We start from the raw sequence: 27,739 nt of genomic DNA, 5'->3' as shown, positions 1-27,739 counted from the left end.
ACCCCGTCCTGTCTGGGCGAATAACAGACGCCCTCCGGCGACCTACACGCAGAGGCAGGTCCAAATCCAAAGCTGAGCCCCGGGAGCTGTGCAAACAAGGAAGAGAAAGAGATATCTCTCCCAGCAGCCTCAGGAGCAGCGGATTAAATCTCCACCATCCACTTGATGTACCCTGCATCTGTGGAATACCTGAATACACAACAAATCATCCTAAATTGAGGAGGTGGACTTTGGGAGCAACGATATATATATATATATATATATATATATATATATATATATATATATATATTTCCCTTTTTCTCCTTTTGTATGTATGCATATGCTTCTGTGTGTAATTTTGTCTGTATAGCTTTCCTTTTACCATTTATCCTAGGGCTCTGTCTGTCCGTTTTTGTTTTGTTTTGTTTTTTAGTAGAGTTTTCAGTGCTTGTCATCATTGGTGGATTTGTTTTTTGGTTTGGTTGCTCTCTTCTTTCTTTCTTCCTTTTTTTTTAAATTACTTAAAAAAAATTTTTTAATGATTATTTTTTGTTTTTTATTTTAATAACTATTTTATTTTATTTTATCTTTCTCTTTCTTCCATTCTTCCTTTCTTTCTCCCTTTTATTCTGAGCCGTGTGGACGACAGGCTATTGTTGCTCCAGGCAGGCATCAGGGCTGTGCCTCTGAGGTGGGAGAGCCCAGTTTAGGAAATTGGTCCACCAGAGACCTCTCAGCTCCACGTACTATCAAATGGCAAAAATCACCCAGAGATCTCCATCTCATCGCCAAGACCCAGCTCCACTCAACAACCACCAAGCTACAGTGCTGGACAACCTATGCCAAAAAATTAGCAAGACAGGAACACACCACCACCCATTAGCAGAGAGGCTGCCTAAAACCATAATAAGGTCACAGACACCCAAAAACACCACCAGACGTGGACCTGCCCACCAGAAAGAAAAGATCCAGCCTCATCCACCAGAACACAGGCACTAGTCCCCTCCACCAGGAAGCTTACACAACCCACTGAACCAACCTAAGCCACTGGGGACAGACACCAAAAACAACAGGAACTACGAACCTGCAGCCTGCTAAAAGGAGACCCCAAACACAGTAAGATAAGCAAAATGAGAAGACAGAGAAACACACAGCAGATGAAGGAGCAAGGTAAAAACCCACCAGACCTAACAAATGAACAGGAAATAGGCAGTCTACCTGAAAAAGAATTCAGAATAATAATAGTAAAGATGATCCAAAATCTTGGAAATAGAATGGAGAAAATACAAGAAATGTTTAACAAGGACCTAGAACTAAAGAGCAAACAAACAATCATGAACAACAAAATAAATGAAATTAAAAATTCTCTAGATGGTATCAATAGCAGAATAACTGAGGCAGAAGAACGGATAAGTGACCTGGAAGATAAAACAGTGGAAATAACTACCGCAGAGCAGAATAAAGAAAAAAGAATGAAAAGAATGGAGAACAGTCTCAGAGACCTCTGAGACAATATTAAACGTACCAACATTTGAATTATAGGGGTCCCAGAAGAAGAAGAGAAAAAGAAAGTGACTGAGAAAATATTTGAAGAGATTATAGTTGAAAACTTCCCTAATATGGGAAAGGAAATAGTTAATCAAGTCCAGGAAGCACAGAGAGTCCCATACAGGGTACATCCAAGGGGAAACATACCAAGACACATATTAATCAAACTATCAAAAATTAAATACAAAGAAAACATATTAAAAGCAGCAAGGAAAAAACAACAAACACCACACAAGGGAATCCCCATAAGGTTAACAGCTGATCTTTCAACAGAAACTCTGCAAGCCAGAAGGGACTGGCAGGACATATTTAAAGTGATGAAGGAGAAAAACCTGCAACCAAGATTACTCTACCCAGCAAGGGTCTCATTCAGATTTGATGGAGAAATTAAAACCTTTACAGACAAGCAAAAGCTGAGAGAGTTCAGCACCACCAAACCAGTTTTACAACAAATGCTAAAGGAACTTCTCTAAGCAAGAAACACAAGAGAAGGAAAAGACCTACAATAACGAACCCAAAACAATTAAGAAAATGGGAATAGGAACATACATATTGATAATTACCTTAAATGTAAATGGACTAAATGCTCCCACCAAAAGACACAGACTGGCTGAATGGATACAAAAACAAGACCCATATATATGCTGTCTACAAGAGACCCACTTCAGACCTAGAGACACATACAGACTGAACGTAAGGGGATAGAAAAAGATATTCCATGCAAATGGAAACCAAAAGAAAGCTGGAGTAGCAATTCTCATATCAGACAAAATAGACTTTAAAATAAAGACTATTGGAAGAGACAAAGAAGGACACTACATAATGATCAAGGGATCTATCCAAGAAGAAGATATAACAATTGTAAATATTTATGCACCCAACATAGGAGCACCTCAATACATAAGGAAAATACTAACAGCCATAAAAGCGGAAATCGACAGTAACACATTCATAGTAGGGGACTTTAACACCCCACTTTCACCCATGGACAGATCATCCAAAATGAAAATAAATAAGGAAACGCAAGCTTTAAATGATACATTAAACAAGATGGACTTAATTGATATTTATAGAACATTCCATCCAAGAACAACAGAATACACTTTCTTTTCAAGTGCTCATGAAACAGTCTCCAGGACAGATCATATCTTGGGTCACAAATCAAGCCTTGGTAAATTTAAGAAAATTGAAATCATATCAAGCATCCCTTCTGACCACAACGCTATGAGACTAGATATCAATTACAGGAAAAAATCTGTAAAAAATACAAACACATGGAGGCTAAACAATACACTACTTAATAACCAAGAGATCACTGAAGAAATCAAAGAGGAAATGAAAAATACCTAGAAACAAATGACAATGAAAACACGACGACCCAAAACCTATGGGATGCAGCAAGAGCAGTTCTAAGAGGGAAGTTTATAGCAATACAATCCTACCTTAAGAAACAAGAAACATCTCAAATAAACAACCTAACCTTACACCTAAAACAATTAGAGAAAGAAGAACAAGAAATCCCCACAGTTAGCAGAAGGAAAGAAATCATAAACATCAGATCAGAAATAAATGAAAAAGAAATGAAGGAAATGATAGCAAAGATCAATAAAACTAAAAGCTGGTTCTTTGAGAAGATAAACAAAATTGATAAACCACTAGCCAGACTCATCAAGAAAAAGAGGGACAAGACTCATCTCAATAGAATTAGAAATGAAAAAGGGAAAGTAACAACTGGCACTGCAGAAGTACAAAGGCTCATGAGAGATTACTACAAGCAACTCTATGCCAATAAAATGGAAAACCTGGAAGAAATGGACAAATTCTTAGAAATGCACAACCTTCTGAGACTGAGCCAGGAAGAAATAGAAAATATGAACAGACCAATCACAAGTACTGAAATTGAAACTGTGATTAAAAATCTTCCAACAAACAAAAGCCCAGGACCAGGTGGATTCAAGGGTGAATTCTATCAAACATTTAGAGAAGAGTTAACACCTATCCTTCTCAAACTCTTCCAAAATATAGCAGAGCGAGGAACACTCCCAAACTCATTCTACGAGGCCACCATCACCCTGATACCAAAACCAGACAAGGATGTCACAAAGAAAGAAAACTACAGGCCAATATCACTGATGAACAAAGATGCAAAAATCCTCAACAAAATACTAGCACAAACAGAATCCAACAGCACGTTAAGAGGATCATACACCATGATCAAGTAGGGTTTTTCCCAGGGATGCAAGGATTCTTCAATATACGCCAATCAATCAATGGGATACACCATATAACAAATTGAAAGAGAAAAACCATACGATCATCTCAATACATGCAGGGAAAGCTTTCGACAAAATTCAACACCCATTTATGATAAAAACCCTCCAGAAAGTAGGCATAGAGGGAACTTACCTCAACATAATAAAGGCCATATATGACAAACTGACATCCAACATCATCCTTGATGGTGAAAAACTGAAAGCATTTCCACTAAGATCAGGAACAAGACAAGGTTGCCCACTCTCACCACTCTTATTCAACATAGTTTTGGAAGTTTTAGCCACAGCAATCAGAGAAGAAAAAGAAATAAAAGGAATCCAAATCAGAAAAGAACAAGTAAAGCTGTCACTGTTTGCAGATGCCATGATACTATACATAGAGAATCCTAAAGATGCTACCAGAAAACTACCAGAGCTAATCAATGAATTTGGTAAAGTAGCAGGACACAAAATTAATGTACAGAAATCTCTGGCATTCCTATACACTAATGATGAAAAATCTGAAACTGAAATTAAGAAAACACTCCCATTTACTATTGCAACACAAAGAAGAAAATATCTAGGAATAAACCTACCTAAGGAGACAAAAGACCTGTATGCAGAAAATTATATGACACTGATGAAAGAAATTAAAGATGATACAAATAGATGGAGAGATATACCATGTTCTTGGATTGGAAGAATCAACCTTGTAAAAATGACTATACTACCCAAAGCAATCTACAGATTCAATGCAATCCCTATCAAACTACCACTGGCATTCTTCGCAGAACTAGAACAAAAAATTTCACAATTTGTGTGGAAACACAAAAGACCCCGAATAGCCAAAGCAACCTTGAGAACGAAAAACGGAGCTGGAGGAATCAGGCTCCCTGACTTCAGACTATACTACAAAGCTACAGTAATCAAGACAGTATGGTACTGGCACAAAAACAGAAATATAGATCAATGGAACAGGATAGAAAGCCCAGAGATAAACCCATGCACATATGGTCACCTTATGTTGAAAGGAGGCAAGAATATACAGTGGAGAAAAGACAGCCTCTTCAATAAGTGGTGCTGGGAAAACTGAACAGGTATATGTAAAAGTATGCGATTAGAACACTCCCTAACACCATACACAAAAATAAGCTCAAAGACTTAAAGACCGAAATGTCAGGAACTATCAAACTCTTAGAGGAAAACAAAGGCAGAACACTCTATGACATAAATCACAGCAAGATCCTTTTTGACCCACCTCCTAGAGAAATGCCAATAAAAACAGAAATAAAGAAATGGGACCTCATGAAGCTTAAAAGCTTTTGCACAGCAAAGGAAACCATAAACAAGAGAAAAAGACAACCCTCAGAATGGAAGAAAATATTTGCAAATGCAGCAACAGACAAAGGAGTAATCTCCAAAATTTACAAGCAGCTCATGCAGCTCAATATCAAAAAAACAAACAACCCAATCCAAAAATGGGCAGAAGGCCTAAACAGACATTTCTCCAAAGAAGATATATGGATTCCCAACAAACACTTGAAAGAATGCTCAATATTATTAATCATTAGGGAAATCAAAACTACAATGTGATATCATCTCACACCGGTCAGAATGGCCATAATCAAAAAATCTACAAACAATAAATGCTGGAGAGGGTGTGGAGAAAAGGGAATCCTCATACACTGTTGGTGGGAATGTAAGTTGATACAGCCACTATGGAGAACAGTATGGAGGTTCTTTGAAAAACTAAAAATAGAATTACCATACGACCCAGCAATCCCACTACTGGGCATTTACCCTGAGAAGACCATAATTCAGAAAGAGTCATGTACCACAATGTCCATTGCAGCTCTATTTACAATAGCCAGGACACGGAAGCAACCTAAGTGTCCATCAACAGATGAATGGATAAAGAAGATGTGGTACATATATACAATGGAATATTACTCAGCCATAAAAAGAAATGAAATTGAGTTATTTGTAGTGAGGTGGATGGACCTAGAGTCTGCCATACAGAGTGAAGTCAGAAAGAGAAGAACAAATACCATATGCTAACACACATATATGGAATCTAAAAAGAAAAAAAAAAAAAAGATCATGAAGAACCTAGGGGCAAGACAGGAATAAAGATGCAGACCTCCTAGAGAATGGACTTGAGGACACGGGGAGGGGGCAGGGTAAGCTGCGACAAAGTGAGAGAGTGGTAGTGTATATATGGACATATATACACTACCAAATGTAAAAGAGATAGCTAGCGGGAAGCAGCTGTATAGCACAGGGAGATCAGCTCGGTGCTTTGTGACCAGCTAGAAGGGTGGGATAGGGAGGATGGGAGGGAGGGAGACGCAAGAGGGAAGAGATATGCTGATATATGTATATATATAACTGATTCACTTTGTTATAAATCAGAAACTAACACACCATTGTAAAGCAATTATACTCCAATAAAAATGTTAAAAAAAAAAGCACATATACTATGCAATTACATTTATGTGAATAAAGGACAGTCAAAATTAATCTATAGTGACAGAATTCAGAATAATGGTTACCTCTGGGGAAATGGGGCTCTGGTATTAGGAATAAGGAGTTTCTAGTGTGATGGACGTGTTTTATACCTTAATCTACATATATACATATATGTGTAACAATTTATTGAAAAATTAATAAAAAGGAGAGAAACATAAAAAAAAATTCTTAAAACAATAATCCAAGGGATAAAGGGGCAAATATTTCAAAAGATACTTCATCAAAGAAAATATAAAGAAGGCAAATAAGCACTGATAATCAACATCATTAGGAATCAAATGCAAACTGAAACCATGAAATCCCACTGAACTCCTATTAGAATGACGTAAGCAAAACTGACAATAACAAGTGCTCACAAAGACGTGGGGCAAGGGTAACTCTCAAACAGCGTGGTGGGAATATAAAATGTGTAGACACTTTGGAAAACAGTTCAACGGTTTTCTTTAGAAGTTGAATATATATGTACCATATCATCCAGGTATCTCATTTCCAGGTGTTTATTTACTCAAGAGAAATGAAACCTTACATTCGCACAGAAATCTACACGTGAATGTTCGTAGCCCCTCTATTCATAATTGCCAAGAAGAGTAAATGTGGTATTCATTTAAGGCCCATCACTGTGGTTTTGATTTGCATTTCCCCAACAAGTAATGATGTTGAGTATCTTTTCATGCGTTTACTGGCCATTTATATATATATATTGTTTGGAGGAACAGCTATTCAGATTCTTTGCCCATTTTTTAATCAGGTTATTTGCCTTGATATTGTTGAATTATAACCGTTCTTTATGTATTCTGAATACAAGTCCATTATCAGATAGATTTGCAATTTTCCCCCCATTTTATAGGTTTTCCTTTCGACTTCTTGATGGTGTACTTTGAGGCACAAAATTTTTTTAATTTGGTAAAGTCCAACTCATCTATTTTTTTCTTTTATTTCCCATGCTTTTGGTGTCATTATCAAGAAAGCATTGCTTAACGAAAGGTCACAAAGATTTGTTCATATGTTTTCTTTTAAGGATTTTATAGCTAAGATAATTTATGTTTTGGACAAATAAAACAAGGTATATTTATGGGAATGCAGGGGTTAGTATGCACACAGCCGTTTCCTAGTTCTGTCTGTTGAGAAGGCCAAAAAGCAAAGGGTGCACACAAGCAATGAATACTTACAGTATACATATAATGATTTCTAAATACCAATAAAAGGAACTAAGGCTCCTGAAAGAGAGGCTGATTTTACCACCAGGGGAGGGAAAACCACCAGATGGACGTGGATCACATTTTGGTGCCAGAAAGTAAACAGATGCTCATAAAAGCATGAGGGCACATCAAAGGGCACAGGAGTCCCCCTGAAAGAGCTTGCAATGGCCAAAGCTGAAGAATTGTGAGCAAGAAAATAAATAACAATGATATAATAGAATTATAAGCCACAGAGTAAAATAAGTTCATGCTGGTAAAAATTAATAGAATAAAAATAATTGGAAGAGAAGGGACAGATATTCCTTAAAGAAAAATTCCAATTAAATGTAGAAGGAACGGGGAAGAGAGAAAATGACCATTAGAACTCCACAGATCTTGTTGCAGTCAAGATCCACTAATGAATGTCAAAATTAGTGGTTAAACGCTTAAGGAGAAACAGGCTATTGGCATAATCTGAATGTATCTCCCCTGAGATATGTATTAATTAAAAAGGGGAAATAGTAAGCTTGTAGTGGAGACATACAGAGACACCATCTTACTCAACTGGTCCAGGTTACCTCATCTGCCCTACCGTACCCCTGATACACTCCGCATCTATTCTGAGAAATTCTTTAAAAATCCTCCACTGAGTCATGAGTAAACATCAGACTAATGCAAAATAAAGAACATTCTACAAAATAACTAATCCATATTCTTTACAAATGTCAAGGTCACATAAGACAATGAAAGACGGAAAAACTGCCACGGACTGGAGAAGATCAAGGAGACACAACAACAGAAGGGCATGTTGGTTTCTGAGCTGAATTCTGGAAAAGAAAAACAGCAGAATGGAAAACCTGGTGAAATCTGAATAAAGAATATAATTTAGAAAACAGTACTGTGCTAATGCTAAAGTCTGGTTTTGGTAATTGCACTGTGGTTATATATAATGCTAACATTTGGGGGAGCTGGGTAAAGGATATATGGGAACTCTCTGTACTATTTTTCCAACTTTTCTGCAAGTGTTTTCAAAATAAAAACTTAAAACAAGGAAAATTTGCTAAATGGTAATTTTGCTTGCTAAAAATAGAAATAAGTGAAGTTGCAAATGAATAATAATATGCATTTTTACATCTTCAGAACTAAACTTCAAAGCTAATTAAACAAGATACCTCAACTTTCCTCATAACTTGAACAACTTGTGATGCTATTCTTCACTAAATGCCTTTGCTGGAGACAGCCACCTGTGCTGCAGCATCGGCAGTAGGACCTGTCACCACCTACCTTGTTTCCTCATATAAAACTGCATTTTAGTTGGGGTCATGATACGTCTGGGAAAGTGTGTAAATTTTTAAAATATATAAATTATATTCAATTAATCACATGATAAAAGGTCTATATAAAAATAAAAGCCACATCAATTACCTGATAAAATTATACTGCCCTTACTATAACTTTCCACAATGCTTTTTCCCTTAAAATTTTGATAAATGAAGGTGTCAGGGGGGATAAGATCACAACTTTGCCTGCTGATGAGGTAACCATACTGTATGTGCCTGTATAACCTGTGGCAGCGAGGAAAGCAGCCTAAAAGACAGTTTCAACGAGGCTCTGAATTACACAGGCTAATTACACTTAGCGAGGCCACCCAAGAAAGAAAAGGATAGAGTTTTTTTTTTCTGGAAAAAAAATTTAAACATCACTTTAAAACTTCTCTTTAAGATTATGTAGTTAGGGGATGAGACTGAGAGCTCTTAAGGCTTGAGATCCATCAAAAATGATTAACTAAATGGATTTACATGAATTTGAGATATTTTCAGTGAATTCTATTAGGTATTACTAACAAAAGCCGTATTTTACTTGTGTACACTGACTTTATTTTATATGTTGTGAATGCCATTAAGGACTTCACAGAACATTAAAGTATACACTAGAAAGGACATTATTTCAAGATCATATTCGTTTTAAAAATATAGTACGCAACATACAAAGAATAAAAATAATTCAAATAATAAGTTTCTACTCTGAAAAAAAAGTTTTATATAGACCTTTTCTAGCCCTAACTTTGGATATATGCTCAGACTGACATGCTAATATATGTATTACACACATAAAACATATACACACATATATAGTTATGAGACTCATTACTCTCAATAACAACTTCAAATAAATGCAAAATACATTCCTGTCCTCTCCTACTACTTTCTTAGTATTAAAACAGCAATAAAAAAAGCCCAATACCTTTATTTCTACAGAAAATCTCAATATCAATGATAACTTTCCAAGCTCGTTCATATGTATTAGTTAATTTGAACCTCATATTCAAAGGAAAGGCTAAACGTTGTTAGTCATTTTGCAGCTGAGAATACAGATGTAGAAGGTTGAGAGACTTGCTTAAAGTCACACATCTCAATGGCAATAAAGTCAGGACACTAAAACCTAGTTCATTTGACTCCACCTGTCCACCCATCCATCCATCCTCCAAATTCTGTACCAGGCAGTAGAAGTACAACTGTGAAAACATTTACCCTAGTGAGTTTTTTTTTTTTTTAAACTATATTATACCATGCTACTTCCTAGTACACGTTTTCAGATTATCTGATGTCTTAAAACTCAATATGAAGGCTTCCGTGATAAGAATTTCATTAACCCATAGATGCTGATTTTTTTTTGGGGGGGGTATACTATTTTATTAACATTTAAATTTCACCAAGAGTTCAAGTATATGCTAGCCATTTGTTCAGATTTTTGAAATAAAGACAAAATGGGCAAACAGCTTTAAGGGTGCAATGTATTTAACACTGCACAATATATTCACCAACTAGACAATCTAAGGAGTGGTATAACTATACACTTAGGAGGACCAAGTATAGGAACAAACCCTGGAACTGGAGGAAAAACCCGCCATTCAGGACTGAACAGAGGTCCTTGGTTGCTGACAGAATCTCCCCTTGACTTCAGACTTGAGACAAACCGAGGGAGTCTGTCAGTATACAGAGACCACTGCCTTCAGGACAAACAAACAGTAACAGGATGGACTGGCCAGAGCCAATTCAGGTTGTGGGGACTGGTCTGAAGCGAGCAGGGTCAGCTGGAGGCTGGAAATGCTGCAGCTGAAGGCCAGCATCGGCCGATGACAGCAGCCACCTTCTACAAGTCGCTGATTTCTCCACAAGTTCCTAATGCTTTTCCCAAACAGGGAGTTTTTTTCTTTCTTTTTTTTTTTTAAAGCTCCTGGATATGTAGGGTTATATAATTGGAAAACTCTTGAAGACAAACAGACATGGATTTCAATCAGCAAGTTAACCTCTTGAAGGTTCTTTTTTTAAATCATTAAATTGGGAATAACACCTACCGAAGAATTTTGCTTTGAAGATTTAATGGCCTAATGAAAAGTTCAGCACAGACACTATTACTACCCTTCCTCTTTCTTTCTTTGTAATTAAAAAGACAAAACGTGCAAAATAATAGAGTTCTTTAGTTCCCCATACTAACCATCTAAAATAGGAAGCCATACATATTACAGTTTGGAGGACTGTGGGAAGGAAATGGCAGAAAGTGGACCAGAGAGACACACGGGGCAAATATTTCCTTAAGCCTACTCCACAATGTTAAGTAGATAGAGGAAGTTTTTAGACATATACTGAAGACATGTTAGAGAGAACATATTTATTCTTCAGGAGATTAAATTTTAAAATATTTAAGAATGGTAATTAGAAAGTTTTGAAAAAACCTATATCAGTATATTACTCAATAAAAGAGAAATGGCGATGAGTTCAGAGTCAGCTTAACTCACCAGTCAACAGCACACTTGCTGACACACAAACACAAATGAGACCATCCTGGAGAGCGATTACATTACTGAAAAAAAGGAGACTGATGGAAAAATAGTGCTTTGACATTATTCACCCCCTGGCTACAAAGAATGTAAGATAGTCCTAAACTTAGGAATTCCAACAGGAGTGAGAGCGACAGAGAGCGGAGAGAGAGGCCAATGAGCAAAGTACCTAGTCTGCTGCGCCATGATGGACAGAAGGCACCAGACTATGTAGATAGGGCTTTGAAAGAAACAAAGACATTTAGCAGCAGTTAAGAAAAATAGTAAATTAACCCATGGATGATGTCTGAGGTTAAAGAATCCAATTGTTGAGCTATTAATTATTTTAGGAAGTCTTTTGTTAAGTGGTGAAGTATCAGGAGACTGGAAAACAAGGACTCTAGTCTGAAGGTTAGAAAGAAAGAGGGGAGAGGCTGAAAATTATAGAGCTGTAAGTCTAACATCTATATTAGGAAATAAATTTGAGATGATACTTATGGATGAGCTTAATAATACATTTGGAGAAGTACAATTTAATAGGAGTGAGTCAGCATGGATTTACCAAAGGCAATCATGTCAGAAAAAATTTCGTTCCTTTTTAAGTTGAAGTAATAATTGGTTTATGTAAGGGAGAACCAATGAGAAACTGTCAGGATTTTCTGAGATTTTTGGACCTTTTCATAAAATGAATTATTGTACAAAATGTCATGACATGTGTCAGGGCACCCAACTAACAAAAGGGGATGAAAGTAATGGGGTTAAAAATAGAGGGCCAAAGAATTTGGGAAAAGACTGTGTTCTACAAGGCTCTCTACATATCAGAACACTAATGTTTTTAATTAATGATGAAGAAAACCTTTTATGTTACAAAATTTGAATATATCACTAAATGAGAGGGGATGGCTAAGATACAAAAGGCTATATAGCTGTTTTATCTTAACCGTGATAGATTAAGCAAATGGGCTCAGAGGTGGAATATGAAACTTAATCTGCCTAAGTATAAAGTGATGCACTTGGACAGAATTAAGGAATCAGTTAAATATAGTTTAAATGGTACTGAACTGGTAACCATTAGAAAGAAAAAGGATTTGGAATTTGGATAAGAGTCAAACTTTCACATTCTTATTCTTATAACTGGGTAAGAGAAATGCTATGGAATGAAGTTAAATAATACATGTCATAAAGAATTTAAAAAATGACTATCTTATAGGAGAATAAAAAATTCTAATCTGTGAAGAGGGTTTGATAGATTCATGTGCTATCATCCTGCACAGGCAATAATCTAATGTATATTGTAAATGATTAAGTACTGATATATATAAGAACTAATGAAAATCATATCAATACAAATATGATAAAAAATATGACAGTAGAAAAATTAAGGAAATTAGGAAAAATACCGTCCCATCACTTAATGCTTAATTTCCCCTAATAAGAGAACACTATTTGATTATTACCTTTGGAAAAGGCAGAAACATTTACTACATTTAAAGTCCCAGCTTCTCAGATGAGAATACGGAAAAACTAAGCCAACCTCCTAGTCTCCACGCAGCGCTCATCCTGCGGGAAAGTGGCCACTCCATGCCTGGGCCCTCCGGGCGCATCTGTGCAGGTGCAGGGAGCATAGCTTCAATTTGAGCCGTGGAGGCACAACGTGGAGTCTGTCTCTTGGAGTTCGTGAGAAAAAACATCTTCTTCGTAGTCACAAGCAGCAGAGCCCTGGCACACCCCCTCCACTCTCTCCTTGGCCCTCTCCACCTCAATCTTCAGGTTATTTTTAAAGTATTCTGAGATATTACCACCCAAGTCCAATTGAAGGTCACCTGTATTGCAAACATAAAGTGTGTGTAATTCTTTCTCAAGGTGTAGTGAATGAACACCAAGCTTATTCATGGATAAGAGAGATGGGAGAAATACAACTGCTAAAACTATGAAGCTCAAATAAAGATCACTTTTGAGATGAAACGGATTTCACGTAATAGAGAACAAGTGTAATGTACAATGACAGAAAAGATTCTGGCCACTTGCAATCTGACAGCAGTTCTGCGGGACTAATGTGATTGCATAATCCCATCATATTAGATCTAGAGTGGACCTAAATGAACCTCTTTGGAAGTTTAGGGGTCAAGGGAATCCTGTTCTTTTAAAAAGAGAAGTACTGGGCTTCCCTGGTGGTGCAGTGGTTGAGAGTCCGCCTGCCGATGCAGGGGATACGGGTTCGTGCCCCGGTCCGGGAAGATCCCACATGCCACGGAGCGGCTGGGCCCGTGAGCCATGGCCGCTGAGCCTGCGCATCCGGAGCCTGTGCTCTGCAACGGGAGAGGCCACAGCAGTGAGAGGCCCGCGTACCGCAAAAAAAAAAAAAGAGAAGTACATACAGAAAAGGGTACAACTCAGAGAAGAGCTTGAGGAATTTTCCCCAACTGAACACAACCGCGTCCCAACATCAGGGATAAGAAGGAGAACCAGCACCGCCTCTCCTCATCCCAGGAACTGGTTTCTACACCACAGATTAGTCTTGGCTGCTTTTATATTTAATAAAGAATGAAATAATACAGAATATACTCCTTCTTGTTTGGCTTAACTTCATCCAATGATATGATCGTGAGACTTATTCATATTGTCGCTTTCGCTGTAGTTCAATCATTCTCATTGCTGTAGAGTATTCCATTAGGTAAATATGCAACCTTTCTACTTGATGGACATTCGAGTAGTTTGGGGTTTTGACTATGATGAGTACATCAATTATCAAGTATAAATGAAGTAAAGGACTATTTCAGGTAAAAGATTAAAGTTGTCACTGCAGATAAAAGAAACAAAATGCAGCTATATGCTGTTTATAAGGCAGCTGGTATAGCTATACAATATAAAACACAGAATGATGGCAAGAAGTATTACTACAGATAAAAAGGAACATTTCATAATTATAAGAGAATTAAATATTTTTTATCTTAGGTGTGCATATGTATAAAACAAACCTAAAGTTCCAAGTATCCAGTGATTTATCTTTAAAACATGTAAAGCCAAAGTTAACAGAAAAACAGACAAATCCATAATCATAGTGGGCAACTTTAATATACCTCTCTTACCATAGTGATAGAGTTAGCATAAAAAAAATCAGTAAGAGTACAGACAATCTGAGCAATACAGTAAATAAATGAGGTAAGTGACATATAGGAAACACAGAATACAGCACCAAACAACACCGATATTTCTAGTACGTCTCAAACATTTACCAAAACTCACCATATGCTGGGCATAAAGAAAGTATAAACAGATTCTGAAGGATTAAAATAATTCAGACTATGTTCTGTAAGCACAGTAGATGTAAGCTAGAAATCAATTTACATTACTATTTCAGTAGTTAACAAAAAGATAATCAGAAAATCCCCAAATGCCTGGAAATCAAATACTGCATTTCTAAATAATCCACTTTTATTAAAAAAAAATAAATGACCACTTGTATCTTGTTTTCCAACAAAAGCTACAACCAAAATTAAAGCTCACATATAGCCTTTAATTCTCAGGAGTATGAAACGGAAAATGGTATCAAAGTCATTCTTCTAGTTCCCAACAACAATTGAGAAAGAAGACAATGGATCATCAACGGAAGCCAACAGAGAAGAACACTGGGCAACGATGGGTGCTAAGTATTATCACGTCAAACAGTTTACATATTGTACCATCTTGGTTAGATCATATGCAAACTGTGCTGTAGGCATCACTATCCCCAGCTTACAGAGGGGAAGACTGAGACCCACAGAGTTAAAACAGGGTTTCCAAAGTCATTCAACAGGGAAATGAGAGCTGAAGTTAAAACCCAGCCTGCCCTGAAGGCCATGCACACAGAAACACGGGATGCTACGGTGAGGAGGGACCTCAGAGATGGCACGGACCTCACTGCAGGGCCCCCAGGGGAAGCACAACTGCAGGAAAACCACTTTCTCAGAACTGTTTTCCAACAACAAAAAAAATTAAATACCTTATTTTAACACAGACATTTCCAAATATCATCTTAACTAAAATTTAAAATACCCCAAATGACATTATTTACAATCTTTTCTGTTGCTGTTGTTTAACATTTTCCTTCTCGTGAGACCATCAGATGTTTGATCTACATGGGAGAGCCAAGTCAGATTCAGAGTGAATGTGTTTATTTGTCCTGGGGTAGTTTAAAAGGACTGCTTCATATGCGTCACTGAATTTTTGATTACAGATTTCTCAACACATGCATAGTGTTGACAGCAGAGAAGGCTGCTGGTAAGTCACCGTCAGGTCTGGGCCATAAACCACTCTGAAGATTTCAGTCCACCTCCTGACCCTGCACAGTACCGTGCATCAGGGATTCATCCACTGTGCTGCCTAATTCCTCTACCGGAGAGCGTGGAAGGAAGAGCGGCAAGCGCCCGCGTCAACATCTCACTTCACATGGAGGAAGGCGCGTTCCACACATCCATGAAGGTATTACAGTTGACTCAGAATTACAAGGTCAAAGAGTCAATCTAAGAACTTCGCCGTTTTAAAGTTTTCTCTTAACGGAGCTAAGTTTATCAAAGCAAATATATTACTGAGGAGCAATCTTGCCTTGCACGGGGGGAATAAACAAGTGACACCCCACATGCACCACATGGATTTCGTTTGTCAAAATACTGAGGAATGCTGCTGTGATTTATATAGAAAAAGGTTCCAAAAGAATCATAAAAATACAAACAGAAAACTAGGATCCTATGCACAAGAGCATCACACACATACACAAGGAAACGAGGATAATTTTTCTAAAAAAGATTTTATACAAATGATATCTCAAAACAGAACTCTCAGCATCACTCGAGCAGCAGTGGCGAAGCGAAGAGCCTGTCCTTTCTGTGCAGGACAACAAAAGGAATGTGTTTCTTTGGTCTGCAATTAGCTTCCTCTCCCTTTCTTTGCTGTTTACTTCATTTAAGAGCTAGAGACACCTTATTTTAGGAAAATAACCTACTTTTAATGTCTGATTGGTGCAATGGAAGAGAGAGACAGAATGCGTCAATATTACATCTTGAGAAGCTGAAATAGTGAAACTACCTTGAAAATGGCACTTTGCTGACAACCTACCATCAGTTTAGATCATTTTGCTTGGCCATTTCTTGAAGCACCAGCTTTTAGGCAATATTTCTGACATCTGCATTGCCATGCACTCATATTAATAAAGAATCCGTAGGTACTCATGGCCAGAAGATACTTCAATTTGACTTTATCTGTTTTTGTGAACTAAAGCTGATGAACTGTCTAGTTCAAAACCTTTTCAGTAACAACCTCACCAAAATACAAAGAATATTGACCCCCGTTTTTCTTTTTCAAAAACAGACGTGGGTACAACAGAGATTACTAAGTCAGATGTTTTACCATGACTTTAAAGAGTCAATCTGATGAGTATAAACAGAGAAAGTTGAGAACACAACAGCAGAAAACAAATGATAACCTTACATTCAGTGTCAAATGGATTAGGACTATTATTCTACCTCAAGTTACTCAACAAGTCCTGTTTCTTTCACTGTAGACATTACACTACCAATGTCATTTACATATTTTGCAAAGGCAGCCTTGCATCTGGGGTGGGATTTCACACAACTTCCAAACACTAGTGCCACTTCGCCAGCATCAGCACCAACACCCACAGTCCTTTGCACTGATCATTCTTGGCACGAGAGTACTGTGCTAAGAGCTTCATAGACAAGATCTTTTTAAATTCTCACAATAACCCTTTAAATAGATCCCACCACATCGATTTATGTACGAGAAATCTAAGGTGATGAGATGAGCCTGCCTGTAACCCACACAGCCAGGATGGGGAGGACAGTTTAAATACAGCTCCAATTGCTCCCAAAGCACCTGCTTTAAACATCCCCTGGATCCCCTGGCATTATTTAAATAAAGTCCTGTTTGGGCTACAGTTGGAACTTCCGGCAAATGTCCTGCAGGGGACTACCTCTTCCGACACGTCCCACACTCACCATCCATCACCTGGCTACTCTGCATGGAAGAACTCTGCGCTCAAGGCCCCCTTGTTCACTAAACAAAAGGCTGGGCTCCAGGGGTCAGTGTGCTTAACCCTGCAGTTGGTGCTGCGTATCTGATCCTCGCACAGCACCTGACGGCCAGTCCAACAAGGCCAGAGCGATCTCAGCAGCCTCTGCCATCACCAACGTTCCCTGGAACCCGTAGCACGGTCCCTCCTAGCTTTGGGGACACGTGTGGCACTCTGTTACCCCATCCAGGTTCTCCTGCTCTCCTCAGTCACATTCTTCCCCTCTCCAGGTATCTACTGGAAAACCGTGGTACAAGGGAGAGGGCAGCCATAACATTTTAAATCACAAACATTTTTTGAAAAAACATTAAAAACCTTATCAATTAGCCAAAATACGAAGCTCAAACAACTACTACTGTCTCAGCTCAACCGCGTTTTGAGTATTTGCCATTAATAACTCTGCTGTCCTGCGATGATTATTTCGTCATATTTGCTCTTGATGAAATATAATTGAAAAGACCTGTTTTTATAGTTGAGTGGGATAAGACCAAGTGTTCTTTTTTATGAGTCTTGAAGCAGATACTATCACACATGCTACCACATTTAAATAAAGGCTGGTAATACACAAACAGCCTAGTAACTATTGCGATGAGTGAGCATTTTACGTAATAGTTTTCGTTTCTTACCTGCGTGCAAGTAGGCCAGGTCAGGGTTTTCGATGTCAGGGTGCTGCTCTTTCAAGTGGTTTCGAAACTCCACAGGGACGTTGGTTCCATAGTCACACTTGGGGCAGTTGTACATCTTGACCCCTTCATGTTTGCCCGTGTGTAGAATGTGTTTGCGGATATTTTCAGCACAGTTTGACCTACCAAGGAAGAAAGAAAAGTAAACGGAATTAAGGTCAAATCAGTAACATGACACCACAGATCATGATGGCAGTGACCACTCATGCAGGCCTCACAGGTGTCAGGTGCTATGTATGCTATAAGTGTTGTGCTCTGTAAGAGTTAACATGAATCATATGAGGCTGGGAGCTTTTATAACCTTGGTGCTAATTTCTAGGTTGGCTTTTACCTGAGCAATTCATTTCTATGTAGAACTGGAAACACAAAGTCCCAAGTTCTATCATTTTAATATCAAATTATTCTGGTACCACTTGAGGGCAGTGAAGGAGTTTCCTTAATCCCGAGAACACACCTTGCACCACGGAGTACTGATACAAAGGCAAGCCCTGTCACCTCCACTGAAATTGGAGCATCAAGGAAAAAAAGATGCCTTGACTTTTAGACCTGTCAAGTGAGCTGCTTCTAAGTAAGGCTCTAAGATAGTCTGACGATAAAAAAGTAGCTGGAAACAGCCCCTCAGCCCACAGTTGGGCAATGTGCGAAGTTCCAGTGAGGCTCCTGTACCGGTGTAGGTTTTGAAGAGGGATGGACTGAATAAATACAATTGAGGGTCTGTATATTTCCCACTAAATTGTCCCTGAAAATAGACTCCTCTCCCACTGCTTTCCTGCAGACGCAGAAATGCAAGGCCTGAAATGACCAGAACCCTGGGCACAGGGAACTGCTCATGAGGCAAACTGTTCACCGCCTGCTCCCAGCCCTCTCAGCACAGGCACTGCAACTGTGCCCCCAGACCGCGACCAATTAACAGCAGTTAAACCGAGCGGGCATAGGATCATTAAGAGTGGGTGACTGAATATGTCTTCAGTTGGACATTGATTTCTAAAGAGAGTCCCATGTTCATAGATTGGAAGACTTAATATTATTAAGATGGCAATACTCCCCAAATTGATGTACAGATTCAGTGCAACCCTATCAAAATCTCAGCTGGATTTCTTATAGAAATTGAAATGCTGATTCTAAAATTCACAAGGAAACGCATGGAACCTAGAAGACTCAATACAGTCTCACAAAGAACTAAGTTGAGGACTCACACTTTCTGATTTCAAAACTTACGAAGCAACAGTAATCAAGACAGTTCCATGGGAAGTTAGATGCCTCAGCGCAAGGCTGCAGGCTCCTTGTGGGGAGCAGGGATTCATGCCGGACTTGCTGGGCCGATGAGCGCAAGCATTGGGTTTATGGAGAAGGCATTCTGAATTATGAGGACATTTCAAATGAAATTTTGAAATATGGCACACTGAAAAATTTGAGGCAGCTTTACATATATGTACATATATACGTGTATAAGTATATAAAGCGTGGGCTGGGCAATTAGCAAAAGGACCAGAGATGCGACCTAATTTTACGGCTTCTTAAAAAATATGTAATAAAGGAAATATTTTATTCAGTTCAAAAGCAATGCATTTTAAAATAATAAATTAATAAAATAAACCACAAGTGCTTCTAGAACGCCACAAGACTATGTCAGTACTACACACTCACTGCCTATTAACACAAAATCATGTTAAATGTATGTTATTTAACCTAATAAGAAGGAAGCTTAAAAAGAATCCTAATGAATATTTTTTTCCTCTTTTGATGCATATTATTTCAGTTATTAAAAAATAATGCACCGCTGAAGTTGAAGAAACATACTTTCACATATTTCAAACATCAAACAGTCTAGTAGTGATAGACAGATATAGTAAAGCCTCCTCCAGCACGGGCCGGATCACCCCCACCTCCACCAGGGACCCGGGATCCCTAACTTCTTATCAATCTTTTGGGAGAATTAAGAATGATTTTTCCAATCCACAAACACACTGTATCTTCTTTTCTCCCCTCTTCTTGTATGTAAATCTGTTGGCATAACACGTTGTCAGCAGCACCTTCTTCCACCTAACAACAAGGCGTGGGGATGTTGTTTCCACGTGACTATGTTAGAGCAGAGTGTCCTTCCTGATGCCTCCCTCTACCCTCCCCTACTCCCTCCCTCTGCTCCACCTCCTTTCCTTCCTTTGTTAATAGCCAGGCAGTATTTCATGGTAAGGACAGAGAGTATTATATTTAACTGACCCTCTACTCATGAGCATTTAGGTTGTTTCCAATCATTTCCTAGTATAAACAAGGTTGCAATGAATCCTCTTGTGAAACACTTTCCATTTCTCAGGATGCCAAGAAAATCTCAGGATGCCAAGTGGAATTGCTTCCAATGGCAATGGGCATACGCTTTTGTAATTTTGATAAATGCTGCCCAACTGCCATCCAGAGGAGTTGTAGCAATTTACACGTCCACCAACAACGTTTGAGAGAGTCTGTTTCTGCACATTCGTGCCACTGTAGTGTGTTGTGTTACCAAACTTTCACATTTTTGCCAACTTGGTGGGTGAAAAATGGTAGCTCACTGGGGTTTCAATTTTTAAACTTTAAAAGTTTTAATCTGCATTTCTTTTGTAACGAATAAAGTTTCTTTGAATATTGAAATGTCATATGTATTTTCTTTTCTCTGTACTGCTTTTCCATATTTTTGATCAGTTTTTTTCCTAAGGGTTGTTAGTCATTCTCTTATACATAAAGGAGGTAGATACTTTATGACAAAAGTAACAAATATTTCTTCCTTAGTTTCCTTTAGACTTTGCTTACAGCATCTTCTGAAAAGCAGAAGTGTTTTATTTTGTTCATCTTTTGTCCTATGGCTTCCTTACTTGGAGGTCATAAAAGGATTGTCCCGAATTTGGTTCTAGTACTTGAATAGTTTCATTATGTTCCACTGAATATTAGATCCCTTACAAAATTCTCCTAGAGTGTGGTGTGAACTGTGGATCCAGACTGCTAGCCAGAGCTGTCAAGACAACATCTTAATAGTCTACCTTTCCCCCACTGACTTGAAATGCTACCTTCATCAATATTTTATTTATTTGAAGCTAATTCTGGATTTTCTATCACAGTCTGCTGGTCTGTCTCTGCCTGCGCCCATCTGTTACAACGAACCAAGCTGCACAAGGCTCACATCTGGTAGAACTCATCCTTCTGCACTGCTCCTTTCCTCCCAGGTCATAACTTCCCACCCAAGCCATCAGATCGTCAGTCACAAGACTGTGCTGGTGAGCTGGTGTGGCAAACATCGTGAGTTAACTACGGAACCAGAGAGAATAAAGTAGTATCACTAAGACACAATCAGGTAATTTCTATGTATTTATTAACATGTACTGGTAGTACTGTCTTACCGACAAAGAAAAGGAAATGCAGAGAGAGCGGGCACAGATGTCATGCGCTAACGTGCACACCCGTCCCAATGAACATTCCTTTCCTAGTTCCCCCAAGGGAAGCTATGTATCTGCCTCACCACTCCCAAACTCCTGTGTGAAATTAAAGACTGTCTTGGTCTACTGCTAATAATCGGACAGGTTGTGTATGTAAATGGACATTAAAATCTTCTGAAATTTCTACTTAAAGAACTGTGTTAGTTTTCTTTAACATTCTCCCTTCCACACTTGCTGACCATGGAGTACTTTGTTGTTGTTGTTATTTTATGGGAATAATATATGTATCTCATAAGGCTGTCATGAGGGTTAAGGTAAATGATATTAAACAAGTTCAGAAAATACAGGAGGTACTCAGTTCGCTTTTGATTACTGTTGGTAGTCTTTCTATTAAATGCAGTACAGTTCAACTATCTGGATCATCATTAGCAATTTCCTCACTGTATACGAAAGGCAATTTCAATTCATTTGAAAAATAGATTCCCCAAACAGTTATATAGTGCATGCATGCATATATATTTAGAAATGTGATTTCTTTCTCTGCATGTTCAGAATATACTTTTTGAACCAATACCCTTGAAAAGAATTACTCTGTAGTTAAGTATGCATTGGAACAAGTGTATTATAGTACATATTTATCTAAAAGCTCAGTTGAAAGAGGCTTCTACTGTGTGTTTAAAAGAGTAATCCAGGGCTTCCCTGGTGGCGCAGTGGTTGAGAGTCCACCTGCCGATGCAGGGGACACGGGTTCGTGCCCCGGTCCGGGAAGATCCCACATGTCGCAGAGCGGCTAGACCCGTGAGCCATGGCCACTGAGCCTGTGCATCCAGAGCCTGTGCTCTGCAATGGGAGAGGCCACAGCAGTGAGAGGCCCACGTACCGCAAAAAAAAAAAAAAAAAAGAGTAATCCAAAATGAATAAAGAATAACCCAAAGGAAGTCTTTTTGTAAACTAAATTTAAGAAGTTTTCACATTTTTTTAACCAGTAGTATTTAATTATAAATTCACTGAGCAAAAACTGAGTCTAAGAAAGCCTGGGAAATCTCCAAGGGAGAAGAAAATAAAGGTGCGAGTCACTGCAGGTGGCAGGCAGTAACCAATACAGCAGCTCAGGGCTTCTTCCACAATTTACATAACACAGCCCAGGATACAGTCCTCTGCCACTTATGTTCTCACTAAAGGACCCATAAAGAAAGAGCCTGGTGGGCTTCCCTGGTGGCGCAGTGGTGGAGAGTCCACCTGCCGATGCAGGGGACACGGGTTCGTGCCCCGGTCCGGGAAGATCCCACATGCCGCGGAGCGGCTGGGCCCGTGAGCCATGGCCGCTGAGCCTGCGCGTCCGGAGCCTGTGCTCCGCAACGGGAGAGGCCACAACAGTGAGAGTCCCGCGTACCGCAAAACGAAAGAAAAAAAAAAAAAAAAAAAAAAAAAGAAAGAGGCTGGTAATTTTAGATTAGTAAACAGTTGTGCTGGTTAAATTTAACATTCGTTAGAGGGTACAAGAATAAAGAAGTTCATATTCCTCTGGTTAAAATGGAACATCTTATCAACGATGTTTAGCAAACAGATGAATGTCATTGGGAGTGTTGAACGCAATACATCACCAGGACAAAGAACACAAGGACCAATGTATACGGGGATAAAGATGTCATTTCAGATCAGTGAGGAAATGATGGGTCATACAACAAACGGTGTTCAGTCAATTGCCTATCACATGGGGGAGAAATAGTTAGACTCTTGTGGTCTTATACCATGCAAAAATAAATGCCATTTGGACTTTAAGATTAACCTAAGGACACTAAATTATAAACGTGCTAGAAGAAAATACAAGAAAACATTTTTATAATCTTGATTTGAAAGAGCTTTCCTGAATAAAATTCAGAACACAAATGCTATAAAAAGATGTAACAAAAACACTTCATAAAACTTAAAACCGCTATATAGCATAATAGTCATAAATAAAGTTAAAAGACAGGGCAAAGAAATGGACAAAATATATGAAACATATATAAAATGATTAATATACAGACTACAAAATGAGTACCTATGATTAATAAGAAAAAAGATAAAAATCTTAAAAACTGGATAAAAAACATAAGCAAGAAATTCCTAACTGGAGATCTACAAATGGTTATGTAAGCATTAAATGACTCTAGTAACCAAGGAAATACCAATGAAAGCCTAAGGTAACAGAAGGGCAAAATTTAAGAAGACGGGTAGCGTTAATGAATGGTAAGGGAAATGAATGCCACTGGTAAGTGTCAGTTAGCAAAGGCTTTGGGAAGACGTTTGATGATAGCCTTCAAAAGTAAAATACACACATACTCTTGGACTTAGGAGTTCATTTCTAGAAGTTATCCATAAGGAGAATCATTAAACCATTATTTATGGCTAAACACTAGGGGAGAATGTGAAACTAGATGTTTGCTTACAAAGGAAATGAGTTGTTAATTTACAATGATCCACACTACGGATTTCCATACTGCTGAGAGGTAAGGGTTACCATGCAAGCCTGCTTCTCAGAGTAGGAGCTGGTCTCCTACAGAGCTCCATGGAAGCCAACTACATCCTGGCAGAATGCTGGGAGGGCACAGCCTGATCACAGGAAAAGCAAGGGTACCCCCCAACCATGAGTGTTCACGTGGTGCCAGAACAAGGCAAGCGACCTGGTAGGCCAGGCCACACGACTGCTCCCGCACAGCCCTGACCTCACGCCATCCAGGGTGGACTCCCCAAGCAGTGGAGCTGACCAGTCCCATGGTGCCTTTCCCAGTCTGACGCCAGGCACCGCAACGTCCCTGAGTGTGGCTCCAGAGAACCACAGGTGTGACAGGTACAGAGACAGGCTGAGAGGAGGAGGAGGAACGATGACATGCCTGTCTCTGAATCTCCCTCAAATGCTACGGAGGAAGCCCTGGTGTGTATGTGTGCAGCTCATCATTCATCCTTATTTGTTGGACAAAAGCCATTCAACAAAATAAGGTACACCTTATGTACTACCATGGAAAAACTTCCAAGACACACTGTTAAAAAAAAAAAAAAACAAGTCCCAGGTAAATACATATAAGAATCCTTTCAACTTTTGAAAACTATACAATATACTCATATGTATACACAAATGCATTAAATGGGTATTAGAAGAAAGCCTAGCAAACTATTGATGGTAATTATATTCATGGAAAGGTTTCCAAGGCAGAGGGAACTTCTACGTTTGCTCAGTATATTTTTGGATCACTTGGATTATTCATGAGAATATCTTTAAGTTTTACTCATGTAAAGCAAATATGATCAAAACATGCAGCTTAAAAACAACTGGATTGGATAGTATTATACAGAATGTAAATGTCATAAACAATACAACAGTATAGCTGACATAAGTTGGTAATAGAAATGAAAATCAAGTGTGAAGATTCTCATGCTTACATAGACATAATTCAATTTGATGAATCAAGTAAAAGATTTAAGTAAGGTAAGTCAGGTTGTAAAGGTAATCACTTAGAAAACCAAAATGAATACAGTAAAAAAAAAAAATAGGGGAGAGAGGAGAGGTGTAGCGGTAAACCGGGTGCATGAGCTAACTTCCTGATCTGTGACAACAACAAGATGCTGCCCATAAACCAAGAAACAGAGAATCAGCAAAGTGTTTAGGTTATCTCTAGCAGGACAAAAATATGAATGATCACAAGCGGTTACGTCAGGAGAGTGGGGCGTGAAGAGGACCTGGAATGGGGCAGGATAGTAAGACTCTGACTTTTCAAATGATAAAGTTCAAATAGTAAAAATAATATACAATAACAGTAAGTTTTACAGGCATCTAAGTAAAATAGATACTTAAAAATAACAGTATAGTTCATTACTTACAAAATTATCCAAAGTTTCTTTTTTTGGATAATTTTGTAAGTAATGAAATACACCATTTCTATAAACTCTAAGGCAAAAAAGAATTTATAGAAATCAGGAGTAAGCACAAAACACAACCTTCTGAACATTTTCTGCAATATCAAATTTTAATTGGACAATTTCTGGATCACCCTGTTCTAAATTCTACGAATTTTCTTTTTCTTTTTTCCTAACTGGCGGCTAACTATTACATAGGACAATTCCCATCAGGTCACTCCTCATTGCTTCCTGCTCTTCATAAATCCCAACTCTTTGAAATCAGTTGCTGTGACAATAAAAACTGATGTACATTAACTTTCCCCCCATTTCTCAGCTGTAGTCATGCTAACATTTGTTATGTGATGTAAGGGGATGTGTGCCATCCGATAACACAGAGCAGTGTCGCACAGGAGGAAGGAGCCTGTGAGTTAGCACAGGAGTGGATGAAGGCAGTTGCCTGATTGACCGTGATCCATCCACTGCTCTCCAGCGGCTGGAAGGACCCAGGTTCTGGGCTCTGCCGCTATGCCGCTGTCAGGTATTCACAGCCCCGTCCCAAGTGCAGCTACCAATACCACGTGCTCATGGAGAAGCCGCCACACGGCAGCCACAGCGCTGGCCCATGTGACCCACGGGTGGGCTCTGCTCACCCGTACATCTGGGTGCTGGTCTAAAAGGGCAAGGCCAGCCTTTCAAACCCACTGGGAGGTCTTTCAGAACAGAAGTAATTTAAGTCTAATTATCATTATGATTTCCATGGGGAGTCTATGATTACAAGAAAAGTCCATTTTCGTAGGTATTGATTTATTATTTTCAAAATGAATTTACTCAACAAATATTCATTTAGTGTCTACTATATTAAAAGAAACATAAAAATGAATCATTTTGGTTATATCCTCAAAGAGAACACAATGTCATAGGAGAGGTGAGCCACGTACATCAACAACCATAACAAAAGGCCATGCTTCATAAAATGAAACTTAATTTTGAAATAGGGTTGAAAATTCCACCTGTCTACTTACAGGACTGCCACGCCCCCTTCAGTGATATCTTTAATTGAGAATGGCCTAAAATTATCTTGTTTCCATGCTATTCAAAATACTTGACTGACTTCAACTGACTTCAAATAACATTGATTAACTGCACACTTACCTATGGATATGCCACTGCCTTTGATAGGATTTGCACACTGCTCCACCGCCCCTTCTACTCCCAAAAGTATATAGAACTTCCCATCTGTTTTTCACCATTCATGTTCCCACATTTACATCCACTTACATTACTTCTCTATTCATATCTCTGCTCGTTTTGGTTTCTACAACCAGTAAGAGCAATAAGCTGCTTTGAATTTAACAACCTGCTCCACCTTCCACTCTACTGGAGAACAATGAGATTCACAAAGAAGAAATAGTAGGAAGCGACAGTAAGCTCTGTCTCTGTTAGAAACCCAAATTATTTCGTTAGCATTTAACACTTCAAGAATAGTCCCACTCACACAGTTTGTGTGGTCGTAGAACAGGAGATTGATTTAAACACGTGGCCAGACGTGGCTTGTCCTCCATGGCATAAGCAGCGAGGAGGGCCACCCACCAGTGCAAGCCCTACAGAACCTTGACTTCTCCTTGGTTCTTCTTTAGCCCAAAGAGGAAAAGACACTTACAATTTCATTAACTGTTCACTTCTTAATATACTGAATATATATTCTCAGTCTAGAAGAAGGTAATTTGCTTTGAGAAAAGTGCAACCTAGTAGACTTTCATCTGCCATGAAGACAACAAGCTATAAGCTTATATAAGTAAGTTTAAGTAATTACCAGACGCCGTATCCTACGTGCTTATGAGAAAATAAATGCCCATTCTCTCAGGTAAAAACGCGTAGCAGACATTAATGGTGGCCTATCCTTTAACAACACAGGAACATCCCAGCATCCAAATTAGTCCAGCACGATGCCTACAGGGCTTCAGGGAAAAGGCCTCGGTGGCCAACGTTTCACATACTTCAGTTCCACAAAATTATATATATAATTTTGTGTGTAACTGAAATATATATATATATATATATATATATTTTTTAATCACCAACTTGGAATTCTTTTTTTTTTTAATACCATTGGAATCTTTTTTAAAAACAATATTCATTTATTTTCTTTATTGTTTTTGGCTGCGTCGGGTCTCCGCTGCAGCGCACAGGCTTCTCTCTAATTGCGGCATGCAGGTTTTCTCTCTCTAGTTGTGGCACGCGGGCTCCGGGGGGGCGTGGGCACACGGGCTTAGTTGTCCCACGGCATGTGGGAGACTAGTTTCCCGACCAGGGATCCAACCCGCGTCCCCTGCACTGGCAGGCAGGCTCTTTACCACTGGACCATCAGGGAGGTCCCTATATATTCTTCTTTAC

The 27,739-nt window shown here is 38.7% G+C and overlaps 1 protein-coding gene across 4 annotated transcripts in view; it reads right to left on the bottom strand.

Annotated features, from left to right (window-relative positions):
* Positions 1 to 27,739, bottom strand: part of ZNF407 (zinc finger protein 407) — a 422,449-nt gene that overhangs the window by 127,465 nt on the left and 267,245 nt on the right. For 3 of the 4 annotated variants that reach the window (XR_016387665.1, XM_089895325.1, XM_022560021.3), the window contains exon 8: positions 18,003 to 18,181. Coding sequence is in view for 3 of the 4 variants with exons in the window: in XM_089895325.1 (XP_089751451.1) it covers positions 18,003 to 18,181 (179 nt within the window). In the remaining variant the exon portion in view is untranslated. Of the gene's footprint in view, positions 1 to 264; positions 14,110 to 18,002; positions 18,182 to 27,739 lie in introns of those variants that run through there. The other variant, XM_089895324.1, reaches the window with a different exon arrangement.

Source organism: Delphinapterus leucas, chromosome 14 (assembly GCF_059928025.1).
Source record: "Delphinapterus leucas isolate spDelLeu-1000000601 "Yukka" chromosome 14, BTC_Dleu_Yukka2, whole genome shotgun sequence".
Taxonomy (NCBI): Eukaryota; Metazoa; Chordata; class Mammalia; order Artiodactyla; family Monodontidae; genus Delphinapterus; species Delphinapterus leucas.
Note: the sequence above shows the minus strand (reverse complement) of the source record. Positions and strands in the feature narration are given on the sequence as shown.